The 12,964-nt window shown below is 36.9% G+C and overlaps 1 protein-coding gene across 2 annotated transcripts in view; it reads right to left on the bottom strand.

Moving 5' to 3' along the window:
- The window catches only part of SRPX (sushi repeat containing protein X-linked), a 124,216-nt gene that overhangs the window by 73,046 nt on the left and 38,206 nt on the right, over window positions 1-12,964 (bottom strand). Inside the window, exon 2 of one of the 2 annotated variants that reach the window (XM_081952844.1) lies at window positions 3,051-3,110. The exons of the other annotated variant lie outside the window; for it this stretch is intronic. Coding sequence (XP_081808970.1) covers window positions 3,051-3,110 — 60 coding nt within the window. The remainder of the gene's footprint in view (window positions 1-3,050; window positions 3,111-12,964) is intronic. 2 annotated transcript variants of the gene reach the window in all.

Below are 12,964 nucleotides of genomic sequence, written 5' to 3'. Positions count from 1 at the left end.
ATTCTATTTAAGATTCCAAAATATACCGGAAGAGAAGGAGGAAGACCTGAAAGGAAAAATGAATGGAATCTTCACTGAAATTTTACAGAGAAAAGAACAAGAGTTGAGAGGGGATATTGATGAAGCTTACCGTGTGCATACTAATTACGCCAGAAGACATAGGCTCCCGAGAGAAGTGCATGTAAGATTTGCCAAAAAAACAACCAGAGATGAAGTATACAAAAAAACCAGAGAAGGGACGATTACATACCAGGGAAAAGAGTTGATCATGCTTAAACAGATTCCACGGAGAATTCATGAACGACATAGACAATACCAATTTTTAACAAATCAGTTAAATAAAAACAGAATAATGTACAGATGGTTGGTACCAGAAGGTGTACTGGTGTCTTGGCAAGGAAAAAGGTATAAGATAGAGACTATAGAAGAAGTGCAGGAATTCTATGAGAAATACTGCACAGGGGAAGAAGAACAAAGAAGTAAAGAGGACCTAGAAAGTGGAAGTAGAGGCCAAGAGGAAGAAACATCAGAAGACAAAGAAAGAAACAGGAAAGAAGAACAGAGGCAAGAAAGAGAGAGAGCAGAAAAGGAGGGCGCGAGAGGGAAAAGTCAGATACAAACAAGAAGCAACAAAAAAAACCCATCTAAAGATAGACCAGGAAATAACAATTATCTCAACAAACTTGAATGGACTGAACGCACCAAAAAAAAGAGCGCAGATGTTTAACAAACTTAAGAAACTGAAGGTAGATATAATCTGCATACAGGAAGTGCATATTAAAAGGGAGCATAAGAACTTATTGGAAAACAAAAAACTAGGGAGATTATACACAGCACTAGCAGAAAAAAAAAGAGGGATAGCAACCTATATAAAGGAAAAAATAAATTCCAAAGAAGTCTACTCTGATGAAGAAGGCAGGATACTAATGAATGAATTAGAGACAACAGAAAACCCTATATTATTAATAGTCATATATGCACCAAATCAGAAACAAGAGGAATTCTATAGGAAACTACACAACAAAATAAACGAATTAGAATATGAAAATATTTGCTTAATTGGGGATTATAATGCAATAGTGGATTAAAAAATGGACTATGAAAGCAAAAAGAAAAATAAAACAAAAAAAATACGCTACCCAAATCCTTTTTTGAGATGGCAATGGAATATAAATTACACGATATTTGGAGGGAAAGGCACAAAACAAGAAAGCAATATACCTTTTATTCGAACCCCCATCAGTCCCTATCAAGAATTGACATGGCTTGGATTTCATCTGGTCTATGCAATCAAGTAGATGAAATTGAAATAGAAGCAAATGAGTGGGCAGATCACAATCCAATAAAATTAAGATGGAAAGGTCAAAGAAGAAGAAAAAGATGGATGATGAATTCAAATATTATAAACGAAATAGAATACACTCAAATGCTGGAGAAAGAACTAAAACAATTTTTTAGAATAAATAAAAAAGAAGATACCTCAATTCAAAATCTCTGGGACACTATGAAAGCATACACAAGAGGCCTTACGATTGCCTGTATGGCGAGAAAAACTAGAAAACAAAAAGAGAAACAAGAATGTATGCAAAAGGAACTTATGGAAGCCGAAGATGAACTCCAGAAAGACCCAAAGAATAAAAGAAAAAAGAGAGATAATCAAACATAAACTCAACTTAATAAATCAAAAGGAATTAGCGCAGAAAATTAAAGCAGCCAGACAAAATTACTTTGAACAAGCCAACAAACCTGGACGATGGCTGGCATACAGACTGCATCTTAGTTTTTAGGTTTTTAAGGTTTTAAGATAAGAGGAAAAATAGTACACATTTCTGCATCAGATGACAGTCTTAGATGGAGTATGGGAAGCTCTGCAAAATATATAAATATTTGCATCAGTCACTTTAGAATTTGATGGAGGTAAAAGCATAAATAATTAAGTGGTTAAGTAGTTTACTGTATAAACTATGTTCTAATTTGTGAGTTTGATATGCTGATAGATGCTAATACTATTGCATCACTTAATGTAGGTCAACCACATGGTTTATCAGTTCAATGGTAATATATTAAAAATGAGGAGTTATCATATTAAGTATCCCAAAAAAAAGTCTGGGCGCTCAACTTCAAAACTTTGAATATATTTACAGAAATGAATGTACAATGCTATGCTTTATACAATAAGATTTTCTTCATTTTTAACTCACTATAAACATCTGTATCCATCAGTGGTGGGTTGCAGGCAGTACGCCCAGGTACGCGCGTACCGGAGCCAGCCCGGAGCACTGGATGCTGTTCCGGTACGCTGCTCTGGAGGGCTCATCTGCCTGCCCGAGCTCCTTACCGGTGTTTAAAGGCTTCTGCGCTTCCACGCAGGCGCATGGTGCGTACAGCGCCTGTGCGATGCTCTGTGGAGCAGCTGGAGCATCACGGAGCATTGTGGAGGCGCTAAGATGCATGTGCGCACACTGTGCGCATCCATGAGCACGCCGCCAGCCCCGTTCCAACCGTACCGGTTGGAACGGGATTTGAAACCCACCACTGGTATCCATGTATGAACAGGTTTCATTGTTGTAATCCTTGGATTACTAAGTACATCACTCATATGGCACTCTGCATTGATTCTCAACTTCGGTCATAGAGAAGATTTGTGAAGGTGTCATATATAGTCAGGAAAACAAACAAATAGAATGTAGACAATTCAAAGCAGAATGTTCCTTTAGAGTGCTAATGAGCAAGTTCAAATTATCATATTTTAGACACACTAAAAACTCAGCTCCGTTAAGAAGTCCATAATGCTTGCAAAAGTTGAAAAGCAGACTGTAGTGGAGAGATATGGATTAAAACTAAGTAACAGTGATGTAGGGCTAAAATTAAAATTCTGATGGACCTATGAAATTACTATGAAATTTGAATAAGCTGGTCACAACACATCATAAAACAAATTGTACAAAAATTGGCTGGTACAGACCTAAGCTTTCATGCTCCAAGCAGGAAAAGAAAAAAGTTCTCTTGGCAACAGATGATCCTCATTAGTATATAAACAAAGCATTTACCTTTATACTTATTGCGTGCATACACATCTTCATCATCTTCTATTGGTGAATATCCTGATCCTACAACACAAAAGAGAAAAAACAATGCAGCAAGAAGGAAAATATAAAGCATTTTAAAGGCTAAAACATATGAAGAACAGTTGCAGGAACTGGGTATGTCTAGTTTAATGAAAAGAAGGACTAGGGGAGACATGATAGCAGTGTTCCAATATCTCAGGGGCTGCTACAAAGAAAAAGGAGTCAATCTATTCTCCAAAGCACCTGAGGGTAGGACAAGAAGCAATGGGTGGAAAATAATCTAGGAGAGAAGCAATTTAGAACTAAGGAGACATTTCCTGACAGAACAATTAATCAGTGGAACAACTTGCCTCCAGAAGTTGTGAATGCTCCAACAATGGAAGATTTTAAGAAGATGTTAACCATTTGTCTGAAGTGGTGTAGGGTTTCCTGCGTAAGCAGGGTGTTGGACTAGAAGACCTCCAAGGTCCCTTCCAACTCTGTTATTCAATGATGAATTCTATGATAAATGCATCTGTTAAGTTCTTGCAAAGGTAAGCAAAGGAAAATTTAGCATGTAACAAACATCATACAGCCAGGCAAATTGCTTAAGCTTCCATGTATAGCAAAATCTATTTCTAGTGAAACACATAAAATTATTGATGCATGATGTCAAAATTGATAATTGAATTGGTTCCAATTTTAAATCAGGAAAGGCTAAAATTCATGCAGCTGCAATCTTACATCACAAATCAATATTTTTAAGGTTTCACTATAAGACAATTCAAAGAAACAAAGATATGTCAGCCATCCTAACAATTGGAGAGATATCATGCGGACATAACTATCATTCTACATTCATCTATATGTATGAGAAGACTTAGTTATGAAGATAAAGTGATTACATACACCTAAAGCTATTCCAGCCAATCAAAGTTTTAACAGTATAAAAGAAATAATATATACTTACCTGAATGGAAAATCAACATAGGATATATTGCCAAACCTCATTAAACCTGTATACTATTTTTAATATAGATACTCAGTACAAGGTAATGGAATCTGAGTTTTCACTTTGTGTCTTCATCTGTTAAAATAATTCCTTCCATTATTTGGCAAGTACACTGTCATAGTTCAAATGTCCACTATTCAAGATGTTGTTGTTGTTTAAATTGCAAAGTCCAACCCATCGCAACACCATGGACAACATTCCTCGAGGCCTTCCTGTCTTCTACCATCCTCTGGAGTCCATTTAAGCTCACGCCAACTGCTTCAGTGACTCCATCCAGCCATCTCATTTTCTGTTGTCCCCTTCTTCTTTTGTCCTCAATATTTCCCAGCATTAGGCTCATCTCCAGTGAGTCCTTTCTTCTCATTAGGTGGCCAAAGTATTTGAGTTTCATCTTCAGGATCTGGCCTTCTAAAGAGCAGTCAGGGTTAATCTCCTCTAGGACTGACCTGTTTGATCGCCTTGCAGTCCACGGGACTTGCAGAAGTCTTCTCCAGCACCATAGTTCAAAGGCCTCAATTCTTTGACGCTCAACCTGTCTTATGGTCCAACTTTCATACATTGCAACTGGGAAAAACATAGCTTTGACTATACACACTTTTGTTGGAAGGGTAATATCTCTTTTTTTTAGTATACTGTCTAGATTTGCCATAGCTTTCCTCCCCAGGAGCAAGTGTTTTTTAATTTCTTGGCTGCAGTCACCTCTGTGGTGTTCTTGGATCCCAGGAAAGTAAAATCTATCACTACCTCCATTTCTTCCCCATCTATTTGCCAGGAATTGAGAGGGCTGGATGCCATAATCTTAGTTTTCTTAATGTTGAGTTTCAAGCCAACTTTTGCACTCTCCTTCTTCACCCACATCAAGAGGCTCTTTCATTCCTCTTCACTTTCTGCCATTAGAGTGGTATCGTCTGCATATCTAAGGTTGTTGATATTTCTCCTGGCTATCTTAATTCCAATTTTTGATTCATCTAGCCCCACCTTTCTCATGGTATGCTCTGCATATAAGTTAAATAGGTAGGGCGACAGTATACAGCCTTGCCGGACTCCTTTCCCAATTTTGAACCAATCAGTGGTTCAGTTGACCCACATATAGATTTCTCAAGAGACAAAAAAGATGGTCTGGTACTCCCAAATCTTTAAGAACTTGCCACAATTTGTTATGATCCATACAATCAAAGACTTTAGCATAGTCGATGAAGCATAAATAGATGTTTTTCTGGAGCTCCCTAGCTTTCTCCATGATCCAGTGTATGTTGGCAATTTGATCTCTAGTTCCTCTGCCACTTCGAAATCCTGCCTGTACTTCTGGTAGTTCTCAATCCACATACTGCTGGAGCCTAGCTTGTAGGATTTTGAGCATAACTTTACTAGCATGTGAAATGAGTGCAATGGTGCAGTAGTTTGAATATTCTTTGGCATTGCCCTTCTTTGGAATTGGAATGTAAACTGACCTTTTCCAATCCTGTGGCCACTGTTGAGTTTTCCAAATTTGCTAGCAAATTGAGTGTAGCACTTTTACTGCATCATTTTTTAAGGTTTTGAATAGCACAGCTAGAATACTGTCACCTCCACTATCTTTGTTGTTGCTCAGATTTTCTAAGGTCCATTTGACTTCACATTCTAGGATGTCTGGCTTGAGGTCAGTGACCACCCCACTGTGGTTATCAGGGATGTTAAGCTTGTTCTTGTATAGTTCTTCTGTGTAATTTTGCCACCTCTTCTTAATCTCTTCTGCCTCTGTTAGGTCCCTGCCATTTTGGTCCATCCTTGATAAATTAGTCCAGACAAATAAATCCCCAACAGCTGATCTGTGCTATCCATTTAAAAAGATGAAATCCCTTGCTTGACAAGGATGAATAGCCTGGTTGACAAATATTGATGTGGGGACAAATATTTCGTTGACAAATAAAGATGTGGTGAATCGATTGTGCAAAAACTTTGTTTTTAAGAGTTACTGCATAAAAGACTTAGGTTCAAGATTATTAACTAATTCCACCATAAAAGGTAAATGTAAACGTTCCTTTACCTTTGTGCTAGTCATTCCCGACCCTAGGGGGTGGTGCTCATCTCCGTTTCAAAGTCGAAGAGCCAGCGCTGTCCAAAGACATCTCCGTTGTCATGTGGCTGGCATGACTAAACGCCCAAGGTGCACGGAACGCTGCTACCCTCCCACCAAAGGTGGTTCCTATTTCCTACATAGAGGGATGCTGTGGCTCAGTGGCTTGTCTGAGTTTGTCCATCAGAAAGGTCGGCAGTTTGGTGGTTCAAATCCCTAGGGCCGTGTAACAGAGTGAGCTCCCATTACTTGTCCCAGCTTCTGCCAACCTATCAGTTTGAAAGCATATAAAAATGCAAATAGAAAAACTCCACCATTGGAATATGTAAAACTTTCCAGCTTCCAACTGCTGATCTGCTTATTTCAAGTTAGACCAGCATACAGGACATATGTCAAGAGCTTCATTTTGAATAATGAAAGTTAATTTTGCAAGATCCAATCTGGGTTCGTCACAGATTATTTTTGTTCTTGAAAACAAACTTGGCATTTTTAAAGTCTCCTCCACCTTCTGCAGCTAGACTGCTTCACATATTGTCATTGGATTGACATTTTTTAACCTAAGGAAAAGAATTACTCATGTCCATGTTGGTATTGCCTAGACTAGGGTTGGCGCAGAAGTCAAATATAAATGGAAGAGCAACAGTTCATATGACCACACAGAAGATATATAATCACAACTGAATGCCCATTAGCTTACCTGAAAAATGAGTGTTTTTGACATGTGTATCAGTGGTGGGTTCCGGCAAGTACGCCCCGGTATGGGCATACTGGTGCCTGCTGAGAGCACGGGAATGGTGCTTGGAGGGCCCATCCGTGTTCCTTACCTGTATTTGAGCCAACTGGGCCATTTGCGCACGCCCGTGCAGCGTGCGGCACCTGTGCGACACCGCCGAGCAGCTGGAGTGTTGCAGGGCAGTGGGTGCTCATGCGTGCACGCGTGCACGTGGTGGATGCCCAACCCCGTAGCAGTGTACCAGTTGCGATGGATCTGGAACTCACCGCTGATGTTCATACATGTGTATTATTAATGTTATTAATGCTACTTAGGTAGTATAAATACAGGGACTATTATTATAACATTGCTTTGTTGGCTTGTTGCTTTAGTTAATTCAGTATGTTTAGTTGTTGATGAGTTTTAAGATGTATTGAAAAATATAAAAATAAGACATTCAAATATACAGAATGTATCTACATCGTGGCTCAACAAACTATATTATTTGGTCTTATACTGTTGTTTTAATCTTAAGGTTACTTTTCCAGTTGAGAAGAACCATCAACCTTTCTCTGCCTTTTTGTTTGTGTTTCTTTGCTGACCCTGCCAATAGATTTGCAGGCCAAAAAAATCCCCAGAAAAGAGCAACCCAGGTTTTTTTATTTGTACATGTGCCTAGATGTCAGGCTAAAATAAATGCATGGAACATCTGTAACATGATTTTGGAAAGCAGATAAAGTGGTAGTGTCTCCCCCCACAAAACAAAAAACCAATCAAGCAATTTCTTAATGTTTAAATAAATGAAAATCTCAACAAAATGGAAGAAATGGAGGGAGGGAGTCGCAGTTAGCCGGAATGGATGACAGACGCTGAATTTCTGTCTCCTCCGGGCCATCACAGAGAATGGATTTTAAAAATATCACATCCATTTAAAGATTATGAAATTTAAGAGATTATGAAACATGAGCTATTTTTCTTTTCTCCTGAAGATTGGATTGTATTTGACTTGGAATTGGATACTTTTCAGAGGAGCTTTGAGCTTGGATGTTTGGTTAAGAGACTTGAGAGGCTTTTGAAGGGGGATGGGAGAGGAAGGGCCCTATGATTGAAGACTGAGAAAGAATCTGGAAAGAGTTTAAAGGAGTACAGCTGAGAAGATAATAGCTGATTTATAAGTGTATAGTGTGAAGGACCGTTACTCCCTTCTTTCAGCCAAAGAGTTGAGATCTGGAGAAGGTGGAAGAAATAAATATTTTTAAGACAGAGCTTTGATAAGGTATGTGTAATAAAGTTACTTGTTGCCACTGGATTTATTTAGTTTTGTTATGTTGCATTTACGAAGATAAGTTGATAAGGACAAGAAAAAGGAGGAAGTGACATTTATGGACTATAGACTGTAAAATTCTTAAAAGGTCAAGAGCTCTTTTTGGATGGTTGGATGTCAAAATGTAGCAAAAGTGTAGAAAATGTTTGCAAAGACCCAAAGTAGGCCTTAGACCTTCAGAGTTACACCTGATTCGAGTGGAAAAAGCCTTAGAAATGGAAGCAAGGAAAAAAGTCACCTGAGAAATCACTGACTCAATTAGATAAATTTGATGTTCTCTTACAAGTGTTAAGAAAAATGAAGATAAATATAAAGGAGGATTTGAAGCAAAAAATGGATACTATGGATGTAAGAATAACAGATTTGGTGAAACAAAGTCAGGATATGACACAAAATATTACAGAAGTGAGGACTCAGATGGGAGAACATGATAGGGTGTTAAAAGCCAGATAATTATGATGCATCAGGTAAAAAAGGATTTGATCGAGACATAGGACCATCAGTGCCACTCAAGTTTACGGATACGTGGATATCCAGAGAAAAGTGAAGAAAATGAAGCAAAATTGATCCAAGAAGTACTGGACTGGGCTACCTCAATCTGCTCAGTTGTCCCCTTTGCAAGATATGATATTGATGTAATACATAGAGTTGGCCCAGAAAGGTTGGGAAGAAAATTGCCGAGAGATATTGTGATACAACTTTGGTCTTATGCAAAAAAAGAAAAATTGATGCATAAGTTGTGAAATATGGCATTGATAGTGTTTTGGAGTCATCAGATACAAGTTTTTCCAGATTTAAGTAGTGAGACTTTACAATGGACGAGAGAGATGCATCAGGTTTGTCAATTATTGAAGAAAAATAATATTAATTATAGCTGGGGTTATCCAGTTTTTTTTTAGATTTTCATATGGTGGAAGATCTTATAGAGTTGAAACAAAGGATGAAGAAATATAAGGGAAAAAAGGATCTCCGAGGGAGAGGGTTGCACTGTAATATTTGTAGTATTTTTCTTTTTTTATATTTAGATTGATATATTATGTTTGTATTATTTGTATTCAAAATTAAAGAATATTATTTAAAAAAATATTATTTAAAAAATTGTCTTGTTAAAATACTTCGGTAGTTTAACCTCAGTGCTTCGGTATTATTAAAAGTACTGTAAAGCTTTTGTTGTTGAAGTAAAAGCCCCTGGTTATGTATGTATGTATGTACTTCTGCAAAGTAGGAGTTGGGACTAGTATGTAAGTCATAGTAGTAGGGCATAGTAAAAATTGTATTGGGTAGTATATATTATATACTATTTTATATATTATAAAATAACTATTATATATAGTTTTTATTTATATTATAAAATATAAATTATATACTTGCAAAATATATACAAAATACATATAATTGTATGTATATTGTAAATTATTTATTGTAAATATACATAATATAGCTACAATATATGTAAAATTATACAATAAAATAAAATTTATATTGCAAATACATAATGTATGTTATAAATTCATATTGTATAGTTTATATTATTGGGTATTATATAGTAATAGATACAAAGAGAGAAGTAATAGATATAGTAGTAAGGAGTAATACAGTAGTAGGGAGTAGTAAGACAACTTATTCTTGTGGCCTGGGGGAAACAGGAGATAAGAAAAGAAAAGCCATGTTTAAATTCCAGTTGCTTCTTATGGCTGGGTTAATTGAAAATTGAAATGAACTGAACAGTTCCTGGAAGTTTGCAGGTTTCTCAGTAGATAAATCAGTAGATTCTCTAAGAGAAACATGTTTGAACATAGCATGATATTATGTATTTAAATTGAAGAATGCTCTTAAGCTATGTATTAAAAGATGTACATTAAAAGATCACAATCTTTTCATTTATTATTGTTAACTATTCCTAACATGGGTAGCAATGAGGGAAACGAAACTACTAAAAGCTATAATAAAACTGAGATAAAATTGATGTGTGTTAATGAGCATGTGGCTTTCAATAATGGCTTGGTGCACAGGTGAGATTTGTTTTCTAATCAAGACATAGCTGCTGTTCAATGTTATTGGACCATCTAAAAGAACAGACAGGTACCATTTTTGTGGTATTAATGCACCTTCCTTTTCCACTCTCATAACATGTCAAGGCTTAATCCAAATCACTGAGAATTGAGTGATCAACAACAACAAATAAAGCAGCAGCACAGATTTAATCTATATAGAGTTTGGCACACCTTTGCAAATGATTTGACTCAAGTATGGTATTTCTTAATTTGTTTAACCACCGCATGCACATTAAGAAGCAATGAAATGCATCATGGACATAAAGTAGAATTAACACTGCAACTGAGTTAATGAGTTAATTTATTAACAAATCCACATCTTTTTTTCAGATTTGCATGGAAATATGCTTTAATGAAGGATAGTCATGCTAATATAAATTAAATTAATAATTGTTAATATAAATTACAGAGCACTTTTTGAATCATTCCCAAAGCATGAACAATCCTACCAGGATAGAAACAATCTACCATACGGGCGGGTGGGGGTGGGGTAAAATAACATTAAGGCTTGTCCAAGTATTTAGTGTGAAATCGTTGTAGGAGTTAAGGGCCTGGACATCCTGACCATTCACCCATTCAGACTGTGAGGGAGGGAAATGTTTCCTGGCCACCAAATACTGTACTTTCCCCCTATGTTTCCTGGAATCCAGGATTTCTTTGATTTCAAAGTGTTGTTCACCTTTAATGAGGAGGGGAATTGGAGGGGCAGATTGGCCTGATTGAAGAGGAGGTACATGCTCAGGCTTTAACAAGCTAACATGAAATACAGGGTAGATCTGCCTAAGGGTTTTGGGTAACTCTAATTGTACTGTGACTGGATTGACGATTCTAACAATGGGGCAAGGTCCTACATACTTGGGCCCGCTTTCTTTGATTTCTGGGTGGTCTGTAAGTACTTTGCAGATAAGAAGACCCTGTCCCCTACTTGGAACTCTTTCCATTTAGCTCTTTTCTTGTTAGCCTGTCTTTTATGGGCTTGATGTGCCTCGTCTAGTGCCTCATATGTGATGGGCCTTAATACATTGAAGCTATTCAATCCATTCCTCCAAGGAAGGGATCTGGGGTTTCCCCTGGGGCAGTTCTGGAATGGGTATGAAATCCTGACCAGAACTAACGTTAAACAGGGGCAAGGCAGTGCTACTATGGATCAAGTTATTGTAAGCTACCTCTGCAAATGGCAGCAAATTGTCCCAATTGTCCCAACAGCACCTAAGATACTGTTCTAGAACTGAGTTTGTACATTCACAGGCCCCATTAGTTTGATGGTGGTGGGTGGAGCTTAGACCTTGGGTGGAGCCTAACAACTTCAGGAACTCACTCCAGAAGTAGGAAGTGAAGCTTTGACACACTCGAATATTAGTAGTATGAAAAAGGTTATTAAATACAAAAGTTATACTAACAGCACAGGGAGAACTAAAACAGAAGAAAGAATTAGAACAAAGGATTGATATAGGATGGTTTAAACAAATGCAAATACAAACAAGTTATGAGAAGGATGGTAAAGAATATGGTTTTAATATGGAAAATTCAAAAATAGATAAGATACTCATGGGAACGGATGAAAAAATGATTTAAAAATTGTATAGTTATTTATTCAGAATAAATTTAGAAGAAGAGGTTAAAGAAACAATGATAAGATGAGCAAAACACTTTGAATACACAATAGAACTAGAAAAATGGCAGCAACTATGGGAAAGGAACTATAAATTGACAATGGTGACAGCATACAAAGAGAATTTGTATAAAATGTTTTGTAGATGGCACATGCCACCTGATTTAAAGATAAATCAGCTAAATGTTGGAAATGTCATCAATTGCCAGGGTCATATTATCATATGTGGTAGACATGCAGGGATGCAAAAAGCTATTGGCTTAAAATACAAACATGGTTAGAGAAAATGATACATCAGCCTGTAGAGTTTAAGCCAGATGTATTTTTATTGGGTATTCTACCAGAGAAATATAGTAAAGAAGATTCATATTTGATTGTACAGCAGCTAGAATTGTATTTGCATAAAATTGGAAAGCAGATAAAATCCCATCGGGATGGGAGGTAATAAAGAAGATACTAGATTGTGCAGAAATGAACAGGTTGACATTGAGAATAAAGGACAAAGAGGAATCAGTGTACTACAGGACATGGGGGTGATTTTATGATTGGCTTGAAAAAAAGATATAAATAGAGAGAGAAGGAACAAAACATGAAATAAATAACTCAGATGACATAGTATTAAATTAGGAGGAGGGGAAATAAGAAAATATTAAAATGCAAATATACAAGCAGAAAAATGACATAAATGGAACTAATATTAGAAATAAAGCCATTTGCTATGTCAGAATAGTCTTCAAAAACTCACTGTTTCTGTGACATATTTCAATTTGCATTCAATACATTTCCTTGATAATGGGAGATTTTCAACTACATCAACTGTGAATCAAACTCAGCAACATATGGGAGAACTGGCACTGATTTGCCTAGCAGACAACTTCATTGTCCGAAAGATTGAGAATGAAAGAACAGGAAAGTTTGTTCACTGGAGGAACTTATAGGAACTTTGGGAGACAGTGACTGTGACATCCTGGAATTCAACATACTTCAGGCAGAAAGAACTGAAGGCAGTCAGGATTAGTGTTCTAGTTTTCAAATAAGCTGGTTTCAAAAAGCTAAGGGAAAAAGTAAGAAAGATTCCATGGATAGAAGTCTTGAGGCAGGGGACCACAACAATTCAGGAGATTCTGAAAATTAAGGTTCAACCACA

Source organism: Natrix helvetica (genome assembly GCF_964273705.1).
Source record: "Natrix helvetica genome assembly, chromosome: 4".
Classification (NCBI taxonomy): Eukaryota; Metazoa; Chordata; class Lepidosauria; order Squamata; family Natricidae; genus Natrix; species Natrix helvetica.
Note: the sequence above shows the minus strand (reverse complement) of the source record. Positions and strands in the feature narration are given on the sequence as shown.